Genomic DNA, 20,310 nt, shown 5'->3' on the forward strand with positions numbered 1-20,310 from the left:
TGCTCACTGTGTCAATTGACAACAACAGTGATGGCAGATACCTTCAGCAAAATTCCAATTTACCACACCATCATCTGCATAAATGTGACTGGACCTGAACAATGAGGAAAAGCAGAAGAATGTTTACATTGAGCTGATCTCTGCCTTTCAGCTTGCACGGTTGGATTTCAAAAAAACATAAACAATGCAGTTTCCAGTCAATCGTTTTCATGTCAATAGGACTTTAGGAACTTTACACTTCCACGACTACAGATTAACACCAATGTTGACTGCTGCAGTGTAAGGTACTTCCATTAGAAGCAAATGGCTTCCAATTGTATACACGGACAGGCCAAGAAGTGGGATCAAACCACCAACACTGTGATTGGAAGATGAATCACGTGACCAGCTGACCTAGAGTCGCCCAACCTGCAATTTAAATGCCTTCACGATTGAAAATGGTGGTTGGATTTAATGCCTCATAAATGTTGAAATAAATCATCGGGGAGAGCTAATCTAATCTGACATTACCTGAAATCGAGAGGAAAAAAAAAAGACATGGTGTGCTTCAGAAACCCTTAAATGTCAATTTGAAAAAAAAACAAAAAAAAACAAATGCAAAGCCTGTTACGTAAAGTCTGGAATAAAATATAACTACTGAATCAGATCACTGTTAGAGTTTACAGTAATCTAAACTGACAACCAACCCCCAAAAAATGTTTGGCTTGATTCCAATTGTGCACTGGGTGTTGTCACTTTTTCCAGTTGCATCCAGAATGAGAGTTGTTGTTTTTTTTCCTTTTTCCCCTGCAGCTGGGCTGTGTTACTCTTGAGATAGTGGGGCAGGACATGCTATTTCTAGTAAAACCTCTGTAATTGAGTTGACATGCTTTTAAAACCTTCTGAATAATACAGCGACCGCACACGCCGAGGAGCTGGTGCAAACCCGCATCAATTAATCAGAGGCGTTTAAATCTTTATATGACACAAAGCTACACAAGAAAAGTGTTCATATCGCTAAGAATGAATTTAGTTGGAAAGAATTCATGGTTTACTGATACTGCAGAAATTTTAACAGGGACTTGTTTAGCCGAAAATTTTGTCACATGAAATGTTAAGAGTGAGGCCACTCTTAACATTTCGATGGTTTTGGACTAAAACGGAAAATTGTGGAAATATAGTGTGAAAGCGGTTCAAGAAAAACCCCCGAGATGATACATTAAACTGAATCCTACATGGGAGCAAAGTATCAACTTTAGGTCAGCTCTGAGCCTGTACATGAGAAGACGTAGTTTCAGATTGAAGTTAAATCCATCCATCAATCTTCTACTCCGCTTTATCCAGTTCAGGAGCACTGAAGCCGATTCCCGTTAACAATTAATCGACTAAGGCTGGGTACGCCTTCAACGGGTTGCCAGTCCATCCCAGTGCAAACACACTCGTTATAACACACTGGGGGGAAATTTAGTTTATAAAAGATTCAAAGTCAATCAGTAAAAGTATGTTTTAAGATTTTCTTTTTAATATTAGCGCAAGCCTTGCGTAAAGGCAAAAAGACTAGAGACAAGAGAATAACAGAATTTACAACGCAATAACAAGCTGAACTCAACTATTTTTAGATTTAGCTTTATGAACCCTAAGCCTATACTCAGCAAGGAAGCAGAATACGACCATGCAATTAAAAATCGCTCAGCTTAAGTTTCTTGCTGCACTTTATCATCTTATAATCACTTTTATAATGTGTCGGATTTAAAGTATGTGAGCTACAGTGATACTGAAGGACAAATAAACAGAATTGGAACGATAGAGCCCTTTTGTGATGATGGTATACTTGAGTGGCTATTGTGGGAATCATCAAACTATTGAAAACTGTTTGGGTTTTTTGGCACCAGAAAATAGGTCAAGTGTGTGTTTGGTCTATTAAAGCCTCTCATTCCTGATTCCTGCATTGCAAAGAATGGGAAAATCTTTAGTTAAACGCTACTTTGGCTCTTGAAGGTCATACACTGCAATTTGGTCCCTTCCAGGCAAACGATGGGCAATTTTGACAAGATCTCTACTCATAATTTACACTCTGTGGTTTCAGGTGCAGGTGCAGTAAGAAAGATTCTGACATCATTGGACATCATCAGAAGTTTCATGACTGCCCTCTCACTTCAGTACACAGTGCGACTGCCGCTACGAGTGACAGCTATCGCCACAGAGTAGAAATACATCAGCTAAAACAATCAACGGGACACCATACAAAAGTCTGAAGAATCCCGCTGATGGCTAACCCTATGGAAGTGAAGAAAGTTGGTCATCTCCCTCACTGGCGTGTTCCAACTTGTTAGTGAAAGTGTGCTCATACAGGCGAATCAGAGATTTTCCCTTCATGACCTCAAGCGGAGAAATAACCACTGCCTCTGGTAGTGGATACTCACTTTGACACTCCCACAGAAAGGTGACCTCTGCCCTCTAAAATTGCGTGCGGGCACCATTGTTTCTCCTCGCAAATGTTGCCAGATAACAGACATGGAGTACCTGTGAACAGACACAGCTCATTAGCATTTAAAGGTGCAGACACAGAAACAGTCTGCTCTCAAAAGAGCTCACGAGAGGGACGTTTAGACTAGATGAAATTTAGGGCCAAGACTGGATTTGGTGACAAACATTTTGATAACAATGTTGTTGGACCTCTGACACCTATGTGAAATTGTTGAAAAAGTCTATAATTGGGGAACTTTGATCAAATCAAACTTTAATTATATCGCACTTTTCATACAATCTGTAGCACAAAATGCTTTACAGACATTGAAACCAAAACACAAAGATACACACACACACACACACACACACACACACACACACACACACACACACACACACACACACACACACACAACCGAACCACCCACCATCAACCTTTAAGTGGAGCCAGTTGAGGTGGTTCTGGGATGTAATTACGATGCCTCATGGTCACCTCCTATTAGAGGCACATCCAACTGGGAGGCATCCCAATTGTTGGACCAGGACTCACCAGAGAGATTCTATATCTAGTTTGGTCTGGAAGTGGCTCGGGGTCCCCCAAAAAGAACTTAAAGAAGCTTCGAAGGACAAAGATGCATGGGCTTCTTTGCCGACTATACTGCCACTGCAGTGGGAAAGACGTTCGGTGGGTGTTTCATTGTCATCTGCAAAGCGTTTTTCAGCTTGGTAAAAGCACTCTATAAATCAAATGCATTATTTTCATCATAAGTTTTTATTGTTGGATCAGGCTTCTTTTACCATGTCCACTATTTATACCACATCATTTATTTTCTCATTTCCACTGCACAGTCTGACCTGATTTCACCTAAAGAAGGCAGAAGGGGCGACTGACCCCACTAACTGAGGGCTATTTGTTGGAGGTGCCCTCTTGGATATCATTAAAACCCTGTCCAGTCTTTGTGCAAGGTCATGGTACACTTCCTTGTGCATGACCTGCTATTTTCTGTCATTCAAATTACCCAGAATCTAGCGCACAAGGCATTTTTATAATTATTGCCCTATCCTTCCCTCAGTCTGTCCTTGCACACATCTGCTACACACAAACTGATCCGAAACCAAAACTTCTGTCTCTGCTAACAGAAACTCAATACAGTGCAGTCATTTAAAATTTCAGACCTGTAGTAATCGTCATCATTTACAGATGAATCTCTGCAGCCGTGACAAAAACTGTTTCCCCTCTCACATTTATATAAAATGCTGTTTCGCTCTGACAATGCGAGATGTTTAATTACTGTTCGGTAGTGAAGTACAGAGATGACTCAGCAGTTTTTTTCCATTGGGGGGGTGAAACTACTTAAGGGAGTGGATGCTCTGGTTTGGGAATACCTTCTATATCTTCAGCTCTGGCTTTTGAGAGGAAACACATCTAATTGAACATTTTGCTGAAAATGCTGTGGTACCATAGATAAAGGTTACCTTAGTCCTCTTCAATAGTACTGTGTCAGTCATGCAGAAGTAAAGACCTCACCGTTTCATTTCTGCCGCAGCAGTGAAGCATGCCTTCACCTTCTCTACAGCTACTAAGGTCATAAAGAATTAACACTTGCCCCTGTCTACGGACGAGGGAGAGCGTAAACTTTGCATCCTAACATCAGTGACACTGTCAGGAGAATCTGAACTGCTAAAAGGCAGAAATGCATCGACAGTCACTGTACGCAGTCTCACTAAGCATTGCCTTCTGCTCCCATCTGGGACGAGATTCTACAATTAAAGTAAATGAGATACTTTCAAAACAGATGCTGGATGAATTTTTTATCTTAACCCATGAGGATTCGCTTTGTGAAGTTAAATGAAATACCCTTAAAACAACTAGATTATTTGCAGATTTATGATAAAAGCAGAGGACTCTCTGAGTCAGAGGACACACACACACACACACACACACACACACACACACACACACACACACGCACATCCATCTATCTTAAATGAGATGTGCTGCTGCTATTGCTTGTTTTCTGCAGACATTTTTCAAATGTCAAAATCATGTACTTCTATATATGTTGTTGTTTCCCTGCTTATTTATGGAACTGTTTGTTTGATAATCAATCCATATTTATAACTGGAAAGTGTTGGTCAGGTTCATTTGGTTTCACAATGGTTGCTTGTTGGAAGTTGTTTGGATCGGTGTGGTAACAGTAAGTAGTATATGTCATTATCTCATCAACAAGGGTATTATCTGCTCAAGAGACTGTAATAACGTTGCTTTTGAGAAGAATAAAGCAGGAGATTGTCATGGTCTGCAGAGTGAAGGACTCAAGATGACAGACACCACAATAATAATAATAATAATAATAATAATAATAATAATAATAATAATAATAATAATAATGCACTTTATGTTTATAAATCTTCAAAATGTAGTACACTTAAAAATAGCAATAAAATCCAAGATCCCGGCATGATGTTGAATTCTCAGAGAAAATGTGTTCGCATCCAGGCATGTAGTAAATGAAGCCGCCATTGCAAAGCATCTTGCAAGCTACTTCAGTGCTCCATCCAGTGCTTCACTTCACTCAGAGCCCACACCTCTGCTGTCAACGGAGCGTAAAAGTCTTCTACTGCATTGGTCTCTTTATAAACCCATGCAGTTTTAAACACAGATCATTTCAAATTAGGAATTCAAAAGCTCATATTTGGCCTTCTCTTGTTGACTGCAAACAGATTTACAAGCCTTTCTTTTGCTGCGTGGTGATGACATTCATTGAAAATATTTTCCACCCTGTCCTGGTCTAACCAAGAGTTTCCCTCAGGATACTAACCGGTGTTGAATTTAAAATCATGTTAAGGGTTTCACATGTTGAGGCAATGATGCTTACTTACTCACCAACTGTTTACATGAATAAACTGAATATCTGAGCAGACTGAAAAACAAAAGCAGCATGTAAACAGCCGACTGTGATAAAGCATTGTAATGAAGACCTCGGGCAGCCAACGACACGGAGCAGAGAGAAAGAGAATATGAATATAAGAGGATAACGGCCATGATTTATTCATTGATGAAAGAAACCCTGGTATTTTATTTATGATCTTTTTAAAAATAGCTCATGTGAATTAAATAACTGGCTGAACGTGGCTGCTCCAGCTGAGTTTCTTGTACATTCCACACACCCAGGCACCTGCACACACGGAACATGGGTATGTGCACACGTAAACAAAAGCATGTGCCACATCACATGACATTATTTTGACAGACGGGAGTCCATAGACAGAAAAACCACCATGAAATTATTTTGTCCTCTCCTGTACTGTATGAAGATGTCAGGAGTTGCAGAAAAGCATAGGAGGTTGGTGCAGGACATGTGTGCAGTCAGCAGAACAAATGATTAAGAGGTGGAGGTAGGCCTACATCCAGGATTAGCTTTTAGCCCCTCCTTGTTTGCAATGAGGATGGACGGGACGACGAATGAGGTCAGGCAGAAGGCTTTGTGGAAGATGACGATTCGTGGTGAGATTTTGGACTGGGTGGAAAAGAACAAAGAGAGGTGTTGGTCTGCACTGGAGAGAAGAGGAAACTCTTAAAAAGTCAACATACCTGAGGAAAAAATGTGGACATCGGATCGGGGAATTATCAAAATCAGCCAATACGCAATTCTAAAAAATTCCAATCATGAGAATGTAGAAGCAGTTTTCCGTTGTCGTTTTCGTTCACTTTTTTCATGGTAACATCCTTGTAACTAACTTAACTTCCAGGTCTCGTATGGCGTTATGACCGCAGGCTGAGGTCTGCACGCGCCTGCATTGCGCTCCGCTATTTTCTGTCCACAGAACGTCTTAATAATGAAGCGATACTTTTAGTTCATCAGTAACTACAAAACAAACTACATACACGAAAGCTTGGATGAAAGCTTGGATTTAAAATAATAAATAAATAATTGCCATAAAATGTGCAATTTAATGGCACTTGATGTGAAAGAGAACTTTTGTTGTTGATCAGCGTGTGTTTACGTAGGTTGCCATTTGAAACAGCTTTAGAGCTGCGTTCTATCATTCTACACCTCCATTCCTCCCCGATGTTGATGGATGGATGGATGGATGGATGGATGGATGGATGGATGGATGGATGGATGGATGGATGGATGGATGGATGGATGGATGGATGGATGGATGGATGGATGGATGGATAGATAGATAGATAGATAGATAGATAGATAGATAGATAGATAGATAGATAGATAGATAGATAGATAGATAGATAGATAGATAGATAGATAGATAGATAGATAGATAGATAGATAGATAGATTTTAAACGACAACATTCCAGGTGAAACTGCATTGTCTCTGCATTTTCATTTCAGAAAAAATGTCACGCTTACATGGCAACATTTTGAAAACGATGTCTGTTCAAATGTAAACAGCAGAAACGCTGAAAATAATGTAGTAAGCATGTTGGGCCACTTGTGGGTGCTGTTATTTGTTTTTGTAATGAAAGCACACACACATGCTCAGATAACAATGCGCCGTTTTTCCAAAAGTTGCATTTTCAATCACTGTTGTTTTGCGTTTTAACCCGAAAACAATGTTATGTAAACGGGGCCATGTCAACAGATATATATATCCTTTAATCACACTATGGTGATTAAATTTCCACAGACTTCCACGGACCTGATGATGTTTATTTTGTGCCACCTATAGCACGATTCAGGAAGAACATATGAAACAGGATCCTTAAGGGATTCTTGGTGGAAGGAAGTACTGTTAGATGATCAATACAAACATGTTCAGGTTCAGAAAAATACCTCCTGGAAACACTCAACCTGGGTGAGGTTGAATGTTACATAGCCACAGAGCATGTATGATGTTAAATAAGTCATGTTCAATATGCTGATGTGGCGTGACCTCGGGTGTCATTCGAGCAGAAAGAAACAGATGCAAAGAGGTTTGATGGGTCATCAGGTGAATCAAAGGTCCATTGAATTAGATGGTGAATTATGGTAGTTATGTCCTGTAATCTTAACCACTGTTCAAGAATTTCAAAGAAGAACGACTGTCTCAGAAATTAACATTAAAGATAAGAATAAGTTGCTTCGCAACTCAGATTATGAGTCAAATGAATGTATTTACAGCAAAAGTAGGATGATATATTTGACGTTTTATCTAACACTTGCTAAAATATGTGTTAATTTCCCATTTTAATACAGATTTGTAGGCACTGCAATGCTTCTGGAATTAACTCTTTATGGGGCAAGTGATCATAATCAGTAAGATCTACAGATTAATTTAAATTCTACATTGATGACAATCATATAATCCATAATCAAATCGTCATAATATATATTGTGAAAGGTGCTGCCGCTGTTCAGTTTTGAACCGTTTCTCTTTCAAAACACCTACCGTATTTTCCTGACTATAGAGCGCACCTCAATAAAAGCCGCACCAACAAAGTTTTTAAAAAAAATTGGAAATGTACTTATATATACCGCACCGGCCTAAAAGCCGCGGTTAACTACTTAACTGAATATTTAGTTTAACTGAACAGAACTGAACTGATCAGTTTCCGAACGGTGCCCAAAGCATAAAAGTGCTTATCAAACAAAACAGAAAAGTTATTGATTGCTTTATTCGTCGTCCTCCTGCGCACTGAAACCATCGAAGTCCTCTTCTTCAGTGTCGGAGTTGAACAGCCTCAGAAGAGCTTCGTCACACACCTTTTCTGTGGCGATGTCAGTGTTGCTCTCCGTGTCGCTCTCCCTGTCGCTCTCCGTGTCGATGTCATCATCCCGGGGTGAAGCTGACTCTGAAGCTGAAGTGCCCTCTTCACGCAACAGTCCAGCCTTTCGGAACCCATTGGTGATGGTAGATTCCTTCACGCTGCTCCACGCAGCGAGGATCCACTGACAGACATCAGAAAATGATGCTCTTCGCATGCGGCCAGTGTTTGTGAAGGATTTATCGCCACTCGTCATCCAAGTCTCCCATTCACATCGGAGTGCTGCTTTAAACGCTCGATTCACGCTGATGTCCAGGGGTTGCAAAAACTTTGTAGTACCTCCAGGAATCACAGCAGGAATTGAGTTGGTTCTCTTGATGACTGCTTTCACTGAATCGGTAACATGGGCCCTCATACTGTCCAAAACAAGCAGCGCCTTTTTACGGTGAAAAAATCCTCCTGGGCGCTTTCCGTAGCACTCCGTTAACCAGCCCTTCATTAGACTTTCTTGCATCCATTCTTTCTGGTTGACTTTAACCACAATGTCCTTCGGGAATTGGTCTTTCGGCATAGTTTTGCGCTTAAAAATGACCATCGGGGGAAGCTTCTTTCCAGATGCGGTGCAGCCCAGGACACACGTGAAATGTGTCCTCTCGAGCCCGGTGGTTTTCACCATAATGGATGATGCACCTGTCTTGTTTACAGTCCTGGTCAGAGGCAGATCAAATGTCAGTGGCACTTCATCCATATTTATAATGTTGTCTGGTTCTATGGCGTTCTCCGCGATCTTTGTTTCAACAAATTGTCGGAAATTTGCAAGTTTTTCCTGGTAGTCCGGGGGGAGTTGCTGATCATATGAACTTCTTCGAGTGGTTTCCATGATGAAGGGGTATGGGTTTGAAAAAAAATCTCTGTCGTGCCTGCTGCTTGCATGTGCTAAATGAAAATTAGCACTTTCTACTTTTAAGTTAAAATTTGACTTTCACCGGTCTCGTTTTTTTCACTTTATACTACAGCGCCCCCTGGCGGGTGAAGAAAAATCCACAGAAAAGCCGCACCACATTGTAAGCCGCATAGTTCAAAGCGTGGGGAAAAAGTAGCGGCTTATAGTCAGGAAAATACGATAATTGTTTCATTTCACTTAAAAAAAAAACATGTATTAAGTGCTCAGATATTTTTAAACATGTGCCGAGTGCAGTTGCTAAATCATATTAAATAAAACAGATTTGAAATCTGTGGGTAAAACCATAATTGAGATTACTGTGTGGTCATTGGAATTGTTAAAGTCGCTCAGGGACAGCTGTTTGTTTTTGTGATGAAACTAAACACTGGCATAGACACGTTGTAGAGTCTGCAAATGATTGAAAGAGCAAAATAGCATGCAGAATGGGAATATTAAGCCCTGTGAGTGAGTCCCTCTGCAATAATTAGCCTGCTGGACAGAGCAACAGCAATCTAAGCCATTAACTGTTGTATTTTCTGTAGGGACAATGCCACATGATTATATTCACTGTTGCATATGCACGAGCCAGTCAGCTCCCTGCACCGCACATTGTACTGCTGCTTCAGCAGCTCCTCATTTGGTGCCAAAGTAATGTGTCTGTAAAATGGAGGCACGGAAGCCAAAAATCCAAATTGACTGACCTGGAGCAGACCTGGGATATCTGCCGCTCCCGAGCACCAGAGGCTTTAAGGGAATCTGGACTTATGGTGCTGCCAGAGAAACCATCTGTGTGCGTGACTGCAATAAGCTCCATCGGCTGTGCCTTCACCCTTATCTCTGCACCTTCATCTCAGCTTCAATATCTGAGAACTGGCTGCACACAGCAGTCTCTTCTTGACTGAATTAGTATTCATGAACGCCACACTGCCCAATGATCAAACTCAAATGTCAGAGCAAGACGAGTTCCTTAATGTGGTCGACCTTGGTTTCTTGGGAGGAGCACCCCTCTTTTCATTTTGTCAAATCGTATAATAAAGCGGTGAAAAATGGAGTCGAGCACCTTTAGTACCAGCACTCAGTGAGCATTCAACACAGCGTTACTGTGTATAAGATATATTGTAATGGGTTAGTTTGTACTGGCACTTATATAAGAGTCTGCAACCAGCATGAACGAAAGAACAGTTTTACCACTTTTACAACAAAACAGCTTCTTTAGCTTTAGCTATTTTTGTTGAATCCAGTCCTTTAAGACATTTTACCTTTTATTTATATATTCTTTAAAGTCATCTTACCTGTTTTGTTTAGTTTTTTACATTTTTACTTGTTTTATGAATTGTGACTTTTGTAGTTGTTGTCTTAGCTGATTGAGCTCTATTAGTATTTTAACTATTTTCATAATTTTAGATTATTCAGTTCTTTTAATTTGGTTTAGAACTTTTAGCTATCTTACCAGTTTTGGGCTAATGTGTCTGTTTTTTTATCCTTAACATTTTTCAATCAGGACTCCTCCATCCATCCATCCATCCATCCATCCATGTACTTTGGCGATGGCAGTGCAGAGAATAAGATCACAAGATGCTTAAACCCCATTTTCAGGACAACGTTTTCAAGTGAAATTTGAAAACTTCCATTGCGTTGTGTCGACAGCGGAGCTCGGAGCCACTGAAAACACAAACGTTTGAGGAACACTACGACTCTTTTCTGTGGAAAAAGAGGAAAGCGCAGATTTTCAGAATTTCTGTTTCTGTCCATGTGCACCAATAGTTCTTCTGCACATGTGAGTAGATGAACAATAACAAGCATGACCTCCAGAGTGGCATGACTCCCAGTCCATGTTCTCCTGGCACTTAGTAGGACCTCCAAGTCTTTTACCATGAAAGAAGATTGGGCTCGTATTTTTTTTTACCTTCCTACCTTTTGTAATATGGCATTTTTGGTAGAATTAGCTATTTTAGATGTTTATCTTTTTTCAAACCAATTTTGCTGTTTTTATCCATTTATAGCGATTGTAATAATTTGGCTGTTTTCAAAACAAATCAGAAGGTATCGCAGCAGTCTACACCAATGATAGCTCGATTAGAAAATGGCCCAGTGTGGAATGAACCAGCCCTAAATGTAACCGTTATTAAAAAGAAAAGTTTGAAGCCTAACCTTTGAAGTACAGCCTATGCGAGCCTCCTGAGCTGAAACTGGGAGCTGGTTCCACATGAGAGGAGCCTGATAGCTGAAAGCTCTGCTTCCCATTCTACTTTTAGAAAACCTAGAAACCTCCAGGAAGCAGCATTCTGAGAAACAAGAGTTCTATTGGGGTAATATGGGACGAGCAGCTCTTTAAGATGTCTTCGAGCCTGGTTGTTGAGAGTGTTGTGTACGTTAAGAGGAGAATTTCGAATTCTATTCTAGATGTTACAGGAAGCCAGTGAAGAAAAACCCATATGGGAGAAATACGATCGCTCCCGTGAGTTCCTGTCAGCACTATCACACCAGAATTAACAAACACATAGGTTAATATTTCAGCATCACTCTGAGCCAACACGCTACTGATTTTAGAGACATTACAGGGGAAAGAAAGCAGTTCTTGCTTGTTGTGGGACTGAAACAATAACGTCTGGTGTAGGATAACACCCAGGTTCTTCACTGGAGGTCAAACTAATGCCATAAAATGAGACTGCATATTCAAATTGAGGCATAAAACTCAAAACAATGGTTTTGAACCAAACACCAGCAACATTTTGCTTGATATGAAGTCACTATTATTTTTTTCACATTTTTAAGTATTTTAATGACATAAATAGTTGTTCTACCCTGCATTCAAAAGTTACTTGCAGATATCTTCTCTCGCATCACCTGTAGAAATGCATGCTGGAAATGGCAAATTTATTTATTTTATTCTGTTGGTGGTTGTACGCTTTAGTTCCCATTAAAATCGTTGGTTCATGCTGCTAATTTATCACTCTTTGCCTCTTTTGTATGGATTTGATGAAACATGAAATCATAAAACAGTGGGGCTCTGAAGCACAAAGCTCTCTGTGTTGTGCAAAAACATTTTTTTTTTTTGGTTTAATTCCGACTGTGTGCAAACACTGGCTTTTTCTGCCTGGAACAATGCTAAAGCTAACTTCATTAGCAATCACAGTCTGTGCTGGTAAATAAAAGCTGCTGCCAGGCAGCATGTTGTCACCACACACAGATATTTGTAACACAGTCAGCATTAGCACAGTTCCAGACGGGTGACGTCTGTGTTTACCTTTGGCCAGACTCAGAAACGAACATTTGAGATATTCAGGGAAGAAATTTGCATTGTTTGGAAAGTGACAGAGAGTTTTTGTACTTGTGCAAACAATATCTGGCATGCAAACTGTGTTTTTGTGCAAGTCTTTACTATAGAGCTGAGTAGATAGCATGAGCTATAGAGACAAATACATACAACAATGAGAAATACACCACCTGAAATGAATACAATTTCTTTTTTTATTATGTTGAATCTGTTGTTTTACTTCAGACTCTTTCAACACGGATCGAGGAAAACTGAGAAATGTGTGATTGTCCAAATGCAGAACATAATTATGTTTTGTCTCTCATATCTAAAACTTGATTATGACTCAGCAGCAAACGCATCTGTGCGCCGTGAATTATGGGTCAATGAACCCACCTGTTATTTTATGTGTATGTGCGTGATGTGGGGGGAGTTAGCTCTATTTTTCAGGCTCTGTTGCGATTGCTTTTCTCTTCTGAACCATCTCCTCAGTGTAAAGTCTCCGTTTTGGTTCGGTCCGCCGGTGTTGCAATTCTTCCCCTTATCGGAAGAGCCCCGTGACGTCGGCAGATTAGCAGAGAGCTGAAAAATCACTCCCCGTGCAGGGCATAAAGAGTGCACACAAACACACCGGAATCCACCTAAAACACCTGTTATTAAGTCCGCGATGAGCAGCGCCATGAACTTTGCGAAGTGCGGCTCGGTGCTGGTGACCGGAGCCAGTCGGGGGCTCGGACTGCAGATTGTGGAAACTCTGGCGACCGGAGGTTTCTCGCCCGGGAAGATCATCGCCACGACGAGAAATCCTACAGGAGCGCCGGTAAACACCAACAACTGTCGCTATCCGTGCGCTCCCGATGCGTAAAAACCGCGTTCGGAAGACACAGCGCCGAACTCAGCGCTGCTGAGTCGACCTACATACATGCCGTATGCTACGGAGATATTCTATAAATAGAACTTGAGGTTATTCACATTAACGGTCGTTAGAGGTCGCTGCCCCCCCCCCCCCCCTTACTGCATTATGTCATGGTTTTCTTTTGACTTGCAGAAACTTCAGGAACTGAGGGAGAAACATCCAAACATCCACATTGCCCCACTTGGTAAGACTGGTGTGTGTGTGTGTGTGTGTGTGTGTGTGTGTGTGTGTGTGTGTGTGTGTGTGTGTGTGTGTGTGTGTGTGTGTGTGTGTGTGTGTGTGTGTGTGTGTGTGTGTGTGTGTGTGTGTGTGTGTGTGTGTGTGTGCGTGTGTGTGTGTGTGTGTGTGTGTGTGCGGGTGTGTTTTTAAATTTGTTGTGCATGGTCGGATTAAGAACAAAATGTGTCTTAAGACGCATACTTTGAGAAGCCCCCCACCTTCCTCCTGAACTGAGAGAAACATACAGTTCTTAATTATTTATCTTTGTATTTTGGTAGTTTTTCATAATGTGTCACTTTGTGTGGTTTGGATTTGTTCATGTGGTGTTTGTTTGCCGCTTGTTTTTTTTGAATCTGTGCATATACCTCTCACCTTTTAGTCATTTCACTTCTACTTTGTGCTGTTTAATGTCTTTAGGTTGTTTTGTGTTTCGCTGTTGTCACTTTATGGGAATACGGCCATGAGGTTGTGTTTTTTTTTCTCTGTGGAGTTTAGGTGTTCAAGTGTGGGTTTGACCAGGGGGCCACTGCTACATGACAAAAATCATGCTCATAAGTACAGTTATATCAGTTGAATATGCAATTTAGAAAAAAAAAAAAAAACTTTTCTTTTTTGCAATGAAACTGGAGTAGATAATGTTAATGTATACGCCCAATAAGACCAATGGACACACATTTATCCATGGATTTGCAATTTCACAGTTTATACCTTGGAAATATGTTTTACACAGAATTCATTGTTTGCCATCTTTTCTTCACGCCCACCTCTTGATCAGACGTGTTGAGCCAGGAGAGCATCGAGAAGTGTGTGGAGGAAGTGGGCCAGCTGCTGCAGGATGAAGGTCTGAACTGCCTCATCAACAACGCTGGAATCAATGTGTTGGCCGACTTCCATTCGGTAACTGCGGAGAAGATGATGGAAAACTTTCACACCAACGCCGTGGCTCCTCTCATGGTCACCAAGGTAATCCCCTGAAGTATATACTCCCGTACCTCCTGCCAAATTGGCCTTTCGAGGTGAGCAAAAGTTTTATTTGCAGGCTCTCATTTCACCAGATGAGGGACAAAACAAACTCCAGCAGCGTCACTCAGGACTCAGGAGGAGCCGCTCCTCTTCTGCGCCGCAAACAAACACTAAGAGATGACCTTGACGCACGGAAGAAAGAGAACCCTCCAGCTCGCGGCAGCCTGCAAATCATAAATATTAATTAAAACCCTTGTTGTGGCCTGCCTCAGAGCGCCGGCCCCAAACTCAGATGCTGATCAAAAAGAAGTCGGCAGGGCAGATTTCTGCTGACGCACAGTTTGCTCCCACTGAAGGACGCTCTGTGACTGCAAGGCCACCAGGCTGCACACAGCGCTCCTGTCGTCACGGTCTGTTCGGTCAGAAGTCAGCGGTGAAGCACAAAGATCAGAAATCCTCTCTCTGTATGTGTTAAATCATGTCATTATTCCCACTGCATTACATTTATTCCAGCCGGCTCTAGATAAACTACAGAGAAGTGAACATTTTATGACATTTCAAGGAGTATTTTATACACATACTTGTCATTTCCAGCCTCCGTTGGCAAATTAGCTGCATTTTAATACCTTACATAACTTTACTTATGTCAATTTTTTCACTTTTTCACTAAGAAAAGCAATGAGAAGATCTCACCATAAATTCTGGATGAAGGAAAAGTTCAAATACATTTTGACTTTTTTAAAGTAAAACAATAAATCCTTTGCTATTATTAGTTATACCTTCAAATTTAACACAACTTATTTGTTTTGTTTTAAATTGGCTGAATTGATTTGAGTAAAATTGGCTTATTTAAATCTAAACTTGCACACTTGACTCTGTTACCCCTGAAGATAAAAGCAACACCACCATAATGTAATGAACAATTGCGAACATTAAAGAAATCAGCCTGAAAATTGGCAAAGAAATGGAGTCTAATTCACTTAGAAGTATTTCAAACAGCCTCGAGAGACACAAGAAAGACACAAAAGCTTGGATGAGTCATAATTTTCTACTTCTGAACTCTGATGAAACTGAAGTTATAATATTTGGCCCAAAACGTCTGAGAAAAATTATCTAAATATCTAGTATGATGATAGGATGGTATTACTTTGACCTCCAGGACCACTGTGAGGAACCTGGGACATATTTTTGACCAGGACTTGTCCTTCAACTCCCACATTAAACAAATCTTCATGACGGCCTTTTTCCACCGACGTAATATTTCTAAAATTCGGGACATGTTGAATCACAGTCACACTTGTTCTCTCCCTCTGGAATAGCAGAAAGCCGCCACTTCTGAGCCTGGTTCTGCAGGTTTCTTACTATAAAAACTGCAGGGTTTTTTTCTTTCCACAATCACTTATGCTTGCTCATGTGGATTTGTTGGATTTTCACTGTAAAAGTGCCCTGAAATGGCTTTGTTGTATGTGACGCTACATACAGTATAGAAATTGTAATTTAATTGACTTGACTTGACTTGAAAGCTGAACAAAAAGCTAACATATGAGCTACATGAATAACATGACCAGCAGTGTATCATTTCTTTTTTATGGACAAGTCCTCATTATGTCATTGACTAAAACTGTATTCAGACAAGTTGAAAGTATTTCTAGAGGATCTAGACTAGGGATTCATGCCTTTCTGTAAGATAATCATCCCACCACCAGAGGGCAGCAACTTCAACATTATCCCTGTAGGTCGGGGTGTTTTGGCGCCACATACCAGTAAAACTAGTAAAATCACAGCATTATAATCTATAAATAAATTGTATTTGTTTTAGTGCAAATAGGTATGAGTGCATGATCAAAAAGTCTACGTTTAATACATGTAGTTGTTTTATTTTTTATTCCTTTATTGTATTGCAGGAAAGAAATAACAAAAACAATGTGTTCAAAAGGGAGTGAGAAGAAATACAAACTTGTTAAATGACACTGCATTGATCTGTGCCCTTAAATTATTGTTTCATTGTCACGTTCCTTAAATAACCTTTGTAATTTTTGTCAGTGCCCCCCCCCACACTCCCCCAAACAAAACAGCATTATACAAAGGAACTAAAAAAGCCACTGCTCAGACCAAAATACTGTGAAAAGTCCAAAAAGCATGTCAAATATAAAAAAAATTTTTTATCCAGATGTGAAACAAATTATCCAACTTTGTCCCAGACAAACTTTATTTTCATTCAACCATGTGCATGAGCACAGCAGAACAGTTACAAGTGTGAGGATTCTTAAGTGGAAATCGAGAATGGAATATACTATGAATCATTTTTTAATCTCTGAAATACAAATGTAAAATAATAATGACCTTGATATTTAACAGAACATACAACAGGAACAGCTTAAAGTGGATTTAATTACAAAAGCATGGTGCCAATCTGATCACATGTTTACTTAGCCCTATTTTAATTGGGTTATTTATGGTTGATGTAACTGCAGCTGCAGTCTGTTTTTCAATCTGCTCGTCTCATTAAAACGGTACAATTAGTCGACTGTACAAAAAACTTTTATTTTATTGAACAATAAGTAAACATTTTTATACTTTGCAAGGCCACCTCGCGGGCTGCTTTTGGTCTTCAGTCTGTACGTTTGACACTCCTGCTCATGGTATGTTGATATTGCACTTTTCTCTGGTGAGAAAATAATTAAACTTTTTAATAAAAGAAATTTAAAAAAATAAATAAAATGATGGTTGGCCCGTGCTTTGATTCTGCATTTACCTGGTTTGTCATCAGGTTTTTTTTCCTCATTGCCTTTAAAAATAAACTATTTACTAACAGGTAAAATGTTATTATCGTGAATAAACTTGCACTACATCCCTCTGCAGCACCATATTCTTGTTTTTTTTTTTGTTTGTTTTTTTATTACTTGGACGGATTACTTTCTATTTGGATATGATGCTCACATTCCTGTCAGATAAGCACTAACCAAATTCAGTTATTTTTTTGGGGTTTTTTTTGTCGTTTTTATTTTCAGTTTCAGTAACGATAAAGTCTCATGTCTCAACATTGATGTGTCAGTTCTTCTTTTCGGCCCTGCTAGGCATTTCTGCCTCTGTTGAAGAAAGCTGCATCCAGAGGAGGTGCAGGTGGAGGAGCGATGGGGATCCAGAGGGCAGCAGTTATCAACATGAGCTCTCTGCTGGGCTCTGTGGAGCTCAACTGGGGCGACGGGAACGACACTTTCAAATGGTACCCCTACAGGACATCCAAGGTACGAACAGAGGCTGTTACTGTGGGGTGAAAATGACTGTTTAACTCTGATTATCTCACATTGCACTTTTTTTTTTTTTTTTTAATATTACAGCCATAAAATCTAAATAAAAGGGTAGCTTCAATCAATTTAAAGCTAAGTTGTATTGGTTTTGTAGCTTTAGTGGAATTTCAGATGGGAAAACAGTTTTTTGTTGTTGTGATAAATGCTAGTTAATACCTTCTTCCCCTCTAAGAGTGCCCTCAACATGGTTAGCCGCTGTATGGCTGTGGACCTGCAGCCTGACGGGATTCTGTGCATGGCGATACACCCCGGCTGGGTCCGCACTGACATGGGAGGACCAGAGGTACGAGCCGACCCCCAGTCTTCTTCCTTTATGACGCCACAAGCTGGAACACTGGGAAAGGCTTCGTAAGAAGCCAGTTTTCTCAGAGGATGCCTGTCGGCTGTGATTAATGGTGCGAGCGTCCACTTCTTTTGAAGTGTAAAGACTGAGCTTGTTTGGTTGTCCGTCTCTTTGCAGGCGCCGCTGAGCTCAGAGGACAGCGTCTCTGCTGTCCTGTCTGTGATCGGCGGACTGACTGAAAAGGATCACGGGTCCTTTTTGAACTTCACAGGAGAGAAGCTGCCTTGGTGACCCTGATGGCGACCTGAACGAGTCTCCAGGAACTCGGAACTCATCCTGACTGCTGCCCCGTCGGTCCCGCAAAGTTTTGATGCAATTTGTGCAGTGTTAAGCAAATAGGGTGCAATTTAGGCTTTTAGTAGTGGTAAATTTACCAAAAGAGGGAAGTCATGAAGTAACGTGGGATCATGAAGATACATCCACTTTTTTGTTACTCTGATCTGATTTTCTGTAATGACAGACGAGTGCAGAGTAACTTTGAGTTAACTTCTTGCTAATGTTCACTCACTGACATTAAGGATGTGATTTGCTGGAAGGTTTGGAAAACCAACTATTACGGTTCTCTGTTTCGGTGAGCTCTGAAATGTACGTTTTTCCATGTTGCCTCTCATAGAGCGCTAAAATGCTTTGAAATTGTGAAGTTTCACTTTGGTTTTTTTGGGGGGGGGGGACTATTACCAAAAGTCTGGAAAAAAATTAATATTGACAAATCTTTTTTTTCTTCTTTTTCTTTAAGCATTTTTAAAATAGTAAAATCAATTTTTCCTGAACTCTGTAAAACTCTATATTTCACTTTCTACTACTGCGCAAACTGCTGAGTTTGTGACAGCCTAAACGTGCTCAAATATTTGTGAAAATTTGCACACACGTCAGACGTGGCAAACTCTGGCAAGATCGCTCCATAGCAACGGGGCAAGAAAAGGCCCATTTTTGCCACCTTCCCACCAAATAAAATTTGAAGCTGCAAAGCGTCATAAAGCTTGAAAATTAAAACAACTTTTGTTACATGCAGCAAAACTATAAAAATGTAGATTTATTTAATTGTAATGTCCTTGGGAATAAGAAGTGAGCTTAGATACAGAAAAGAAGAGTTTACGGCGGGCTATCAATGATACTTCTAATAGGATTATTAGTCTGATTATTATAGTCAAATTTAATGAACCTTTATGAACCAAAGAGTATGGTGTAATTTGTCTTGTAAACTTGAAACAATCAATATAGTGTGTTTTGTGCAGGAAGCTACAGAAGAATAGATATATTTTGTTTTTTTTTTCATGATTAACGGGCTTCCTTTCTTAGTTACAACTTAAGTAGTAATTCATGAAGCCTGCCTTTAAAACAAACTACTTTTGGAAAAATGAAAAGTCCCTTTGATGCAACAAAAAAAAATTCAGCTTTTGTGTATGGTGCTTAAATTTAAATTTAAATACTCATAAAGTTTAATTGTTGAGCCCCTTCATGATATAAAATGCAGCTTGACGGTCTTAAGAAAAGGATCAGAAAAAGTATGTGGACAAATACTTGAAGATCAAAAATCTTATAGAAGACATTAACACTATTGTAAATCTCTTGTTTGTGATCAATATCAACCACAAGCAGTAAACAGTTTTCTTTTTCTTTGTTGTTTTGTTTTGAATACTTTGCAAAGCGCCTAAGTGAACTTTAACCTGGTCAAACAAGGAAGTGGAGATGCTGGAGGGAGTTTCTTCCTCATTCTTTGAAACACGAGTTTAGGTTATTTTGCAGCTTTATCTTTCACCCACACAAGTTCACTTTGAGCCTCTTTTCCATTGTGAGCGTCACTCTGCTGTCATGTGAAACAACAGGGAAGAAGATTCAAGGGAACAAGGAAACATTTTTCACACAAATGTCATTTTAAGTTTTGTGTCTCTGGGCTCTCTCCCTGTTACAGAGAGTATTTTATCTTTACCAGAAGATCACAGAGTATTTAAGACGGAGTTTCCAAAAGTACTCGCAATACAATAAAAAAAAAAAAGTTCTGAAATATATTTAAGAAGAAGTAGATTTCAAACTTCATTGATTAATGCTTTTTAAATTTTTTTTATTAAAGCATCTCTTGTTAGGTTTGGCTCGGCGGAGGACTCATGGCGCCAGACACTGCTGTAGGTGGAACAGGAGTTCACCTTTATTCCAGGAAAAAAATTTATTAAAATGATCAAAACAAAGTCCATGAGATCAC

At 40.0% G+C, this 20,310-nt stretch overlaps 1 protein-coding gene across 1 annotated transcript; it reads left to right on the top strand.

Moving 5' to 3' along the window:
- The first annotated feature begins 12,830 nt into the window (after nucleotides 1-12,830).
- Nucleotides 12,831-19,726, top strand: LOC308116447 (C-signal). Its single transcript, XM_080474642.1, has 6 exons — nucleotides 12,831-13,178; nucleotides 13,407-13,458; nucleotides 14,269-14,456; nucleotides 17,534-17,704; nucleotides 17,940-18,050; nucleotides 18,228-19,726. The coding sequence occupies exons 1-6, from the start codon at nucleotides 13,026-13,028 to the stop codon at nucleotides 18,339-18,341; spliced, it is 789 nt and encodes a 262-aa protein (XP_080330768.1). The 5' UTR covers nucleotides 12,831-13,025; the 3' UTR covers nucleotides 18,342-19,726.
- The last annotated feature ends 584 nt before the right edge of the window (nucleotides 19,727-20,310 follow it).

Source organism: Lipophrys pholis (assembly GCF_963383615.2).
Source record: "Lipophrys pholis genome assembly, chromosome: 11".
Taxonomy (NCBI): Eukaryota; Metazoa; Chordata; class Actinopteri; order Blenniiformes; family Blenniidae; genus Lipophrys; species Lipophrys pholis.